Source organism: Trachymyrmex septentrionalis, unplaced genomic scaffold (assembly GCF_001594115.1).
Source record: "Trachymyrmex septentrionalis isolate Tsep2-gDNA-1 unplaced genomic scaffold, Tsep1.0 scaffold74, whole genome shotgun sequence".
Classification (NCBI taxonomy): Eukaryota; Metazoa; Arthropoda; class Insecta; order Hymenoptera; family Formicidae; genus Trachymyrmex; species Trachymyrmex septentrionalis.
Window position 1 is genome coordinate 451,848 of NW_017305927.1, and position 4,281 is coordinate 456,128.

At 26.8% G+C, this 4,281-nt stretch overlaps 2 protein-coding genes across 2 annotated transcripts in view; both read right to left on the reverse strand.

The window, feature by feature from the left end:
• Nucleotides 1–286: 286 nt before the first annotated feature.
• On the reverse strand, nucleotides 287–1,446 carry LOC108753955. Its single transcript, XM_018495952.1, has 3 exons — nucleotides 691–1,446; nucleotides 469–555; nucleotides 287–397 (listed from the first exon to the last, which is right to left on the reverse strand). Exons 1-3 carry the CDS (start codon nucleotides 1,444–1,446, stop codon nucleotides 287–289), a joined length of 954 nt encoding a protein of 317 aa, XP_018351454.1.
• Nucleotides 1,447–2,266: 820 nt separating this feature from the next.
• LOC108753956 (putative gustatory receptor 28b) overlaps nucleotides 2,267–4,281 on the reverse strand; it is a 2,763-nt gene continuing 748 nt past the window's right edge. The window contains exon 3 of the mRNA XM_018495953.1: nucleotides 2,267–2,290. Within this exon, the coding sequence (XP_018351455.1) occupies nucleotides 2,267–2,290 (24 nt within the window). The remainder of the gene's footprint in view (nucleotides 2,291–4,281) is intronic.

Here is a 4,281-nt window from a genome sequence, read left to right on the forward strand (position 1 = left end):
AAATTAAATTAGAATAAATATAATTATACATTTATATTAAAATTAACATATTTTATATGATAAAATTGTTTACATGTTTGTTGTAATCCATAAACTACATGTTACTCTAAGACAATTCCTCTTTATATTTTAACAAAACTCAAAAGATGCACTATGATTTATATTAAACTCATTGTCAGTATTAATATAGATATAGTAGAGCGATTTATTCAAATATATGAATGCATACGTGTATATATAAATCTATATAAACATTAAAAAAATCTTTTTTAATATGTATCTCATTTTATATAACTGAATTGTTTGCAATACTAAGTTCAATTTTTTCATCACAAGAATGTCCCGCGATTAAAAATTGTATCAAAACTAACATGTATGTCGTGATGCCACCCACAATCTGAAAAACAATAATTTAAAATGTAAATAATACAATTTTTTATTAATGAAAACAGTAAATTGATTACGTACTGCTGTGAGAAACGTCGCGTCCATAGTGAGACCTTTTGTCAAAAATGTATCTTTGCAATGCAATATTTGTAAAGAAAAAAGTTGCAACTGCAACGTAAATCAAACAAAAAGAATTAAATACGAGAACGAAAAAAATAATATTAGTAAACATAGTTTTAGCAGATTAAGTAAACACACACAAAATTATGTCCATAAATACTATAGTATATTCAAAAAAATTACCTCGCTTTTGATTTGCTCATCTCTTGTGCTATTAAGTATGTCGTAAATGGTAGTGCCGATTTCTCGGGCTTGATTCTTGCCGGTCTCGCAGACCCATACAATTAGCATTACTTTCATAACATAATACACCATGATTAATAAAAATGCATCAAGAAAATGCTGATCAAAAGTAATGATTACCTCACCTTGCCAATGCACTATGTCATCATATAGTTCACGAACAATTTGAATAAAGGTCATGGTTACAGTTGCAAGAAGTTGCAAACTGAAGATTATATTTAGCAGTTGCACTGTTTTGTTAATCATTAGATGCTGTTTCATCAAAATTTTGAGTTCTATTAAAAAAATTTGATTTCTCTGCGTTGAGCAAATTAAACTAGGAACAGATGATTTTATATTGTTTGTCATGTATCTTTGCATGTAATTCAGATCGTCGTTGATTTTTTTTAAACAGGTTTTTAATAGACAAACACAATTAACGTACAACATATTCATATGAAACTCCAGTTGAAACAAATATAATATAAATGCTTTGATTATGCATCTGATAATCCAATGATTTGTTTCAAATAATCGCATTTTAGAGAAATACACATATTCTTGCACGGCTAACAAGATAACACTCAAGACGTCCTTGACATGGATCAATCTGGATAACTTCTGATAGGTTTCTGATGGTAAAACTTTTGAAGAGATTTCCCAAATTTTCTGTAGTAAGCGCATTCGTGGATTACTTAAGATATGCGTGAGTATCATTATCAAACCATTGAATGTAAAGAAACAAACAGCCTCAAAGTTTCTAACTATGCTTCCAAAAGTAATTATTTTAGAAATAATAATACCATGATTGATCAGTAGACATAAAACAAAGGAAACGCAGGTAATCATAATTGACAGGATATAGCGTAGTTTTGAAATCTCGAAATTCGAAGCATTGATCTTGTACGGAAATATTCCAAGAATACCACAATAAAAGAAACAAGGATACATTAAGGATTGAAAATCCGTGGCATGAAATAGCTGCCATCTTTTTTTCATTTTCTTTTTGAACTGAACACAATTTTTAGGAGAATAACAGTTTGTATCACAATCTTAAATGTTAGTCAATACATTGAATTTACACACTGAATTATTAGAATTAACACGGATATAATAACTTTTTAGCTAAGTGTAGTATTTATGTCCATCTCTTTCTTTCTCTCTTTTTTCTCCCTCTTTTTTCTCTCTATCTCTATCTCTTTCACTCTCTGCAATGCTTGTATTAATTACAATGTGAATTTTTTATTTTATATACTCGATGAGTTTTAACTTAAAACTGTCAGCAAATATTACGTAGCAAGGAGGTAAAGCTGAAGAAGCCTTTGTTAGTAAAGAAGTAACCATGGCGTTCTCTTCGATCGTCATTTCTCACTCTTGCGATGTTTGTATAAAAAATATATGCCAATTATTGCGAAATATTACTATGCCCTCAATAGTCTAAAAGTTTAGGACGCTTGCATGGAATGCAAAAGATTCAGGTCCTGGCCGAGGTAATATTTATTGCAATAGAAATTAATTATTGACAGATTCTAATATGTCATTCAGCATTATTAAGATCATTCTAAAATGGAATAAGCATCAAATTGTTAAATTGCTAGTCAATTTTTTTTATATTATTATTATTATTATTATTAGGCCTTAGGAACTCGAAAGCTCATTGCCGCAAATACCAAATCCCGCCACTGTTCCCGTCTATTTTTTTTTATATACCGTTATTAAATTAAATAAAGTTGATGCATAAGTAATATAATATAATTAATACCGGTATGTAGTTGATAATAAAAGAGTATTCGGTTTTTAGTCCTTGTGATTTATGTAATACCGGTATACTACCAGTATTTTTCATATTGTTTGAAATCTTTTATTTAATCTGTATCAAAAAATTATTAATTCGAATTTATTAAGTGCATGCATATCAAGATTCATAATAATCTTTTTTAATTTTTTGGTTCAAAGAAACATCGTGCATTTTTTATTTGAAGTCAAGTGGTGTCAAAACATAGTAATCATAATTAACTTTAATTAATCAACCGTGTAGTATAAATTTTGAATTTTTATCATGAATTATTAAAATTGTCTTCGAAGTTTTTTAACTTATGTTGTTATATTATCTTGCTATTGTACTTTATTCGCTTATTATCTTTCTGTCGTTGTAATTAAATAATTTTTGCTACATTCAAGTACGGTTAGAAAGGCTAATAGATTCTATTAGCATTTCTAACCCTGCTTGAATGTATGATTCTAACATTTATTATTTTTTTGTTATTGATTTATATTTAATAAATTTAAAGAAGCGGTTGCGATAAGATCATTTTTGTCCCTCATTACTAAATTTATATCAGCTTCATAATTCCCCAGAAGAATTTGATTCTGAACCTCGTCTCTTATGAAACATTACATTTTGAACTTGAATGATTTATAAGGAATTTGGCAATTGAGGTCGATATGGAGATATAATTTTTCCTTAATTTTGTTTGAATTTGTGGAGGATGCCAAAAATGACATTTATCAACCCCTTCTTTAAAACAGTGAAACATTTCTGTATCTATACAATACATGTCCCAGGGATGATTTAGTTTTGAAGTAAATAATAGTAACATTTTTCTGTCACCATTTATTATCCGCGTTGTATAATATCATTATGTAATTGTTGTAATACAATCAACTTTAGCATATACAAAGAAGAAGTGCATATAGATAAAATAGTTTTTAAATTATTATATTCGTTAATAATGATTATAATAACAATTAATTTTATTTTTCATATTTTATATAATATTTGTTTACAGGAATCTGCATAGTGCCATAATTACTACAGTAGCTTCAGAACATGAAAACAAGTTAAAAATTTATAATAAACATATATTCAATTTTAAATGATTTTGAAGTTACTGAGTAATGAAATAAGAAAACTTAATATAAATTTCAATATAACAATATTAATTGATACTTGTATGTTGATAAAAATGTAATCTTTACTTATTTTACAACTATTATTACAGTTAAATATAAGTATAAATCATTTTTACCTGTTTATTAGAATGTAACAAATAAAACTTAATTTTTATAAGATTGTGTGTGTTTAAAAAAATCAAGTAGCGTTATATATATTTCGAAAAATATTGATATGGAAAGTATAAAGAAAACAAATAAACTGTCAATAAATTGATGAGAATGCAATATTAATTTCATTATATATAAGTTAAAATTATATCTCCGAATTAAAGTTAAACGACACAATTTCGATAATGAAATTCTTAACAAGTTTGTCGAAATTTATCGATTTTAATGCAGGATGATACTTTCTTTTATATGTTAGCATAAATACAATGACGCACACAGTAATGATTTATTTTCAACTTAATACAATATTAATATAGGTATAGAAGGTTTTATTTCTACGCGTATTTATACTCGCATATATTTATATACGAGTGATTATAAATATGTATACATGCATAAGTATAAAAAAACTGTCTACCCTTTTTTATTATGTATCTTATTTTATATAACTGAATTATTTGTAATATTGGTTCCATCGCAAGAATGTGA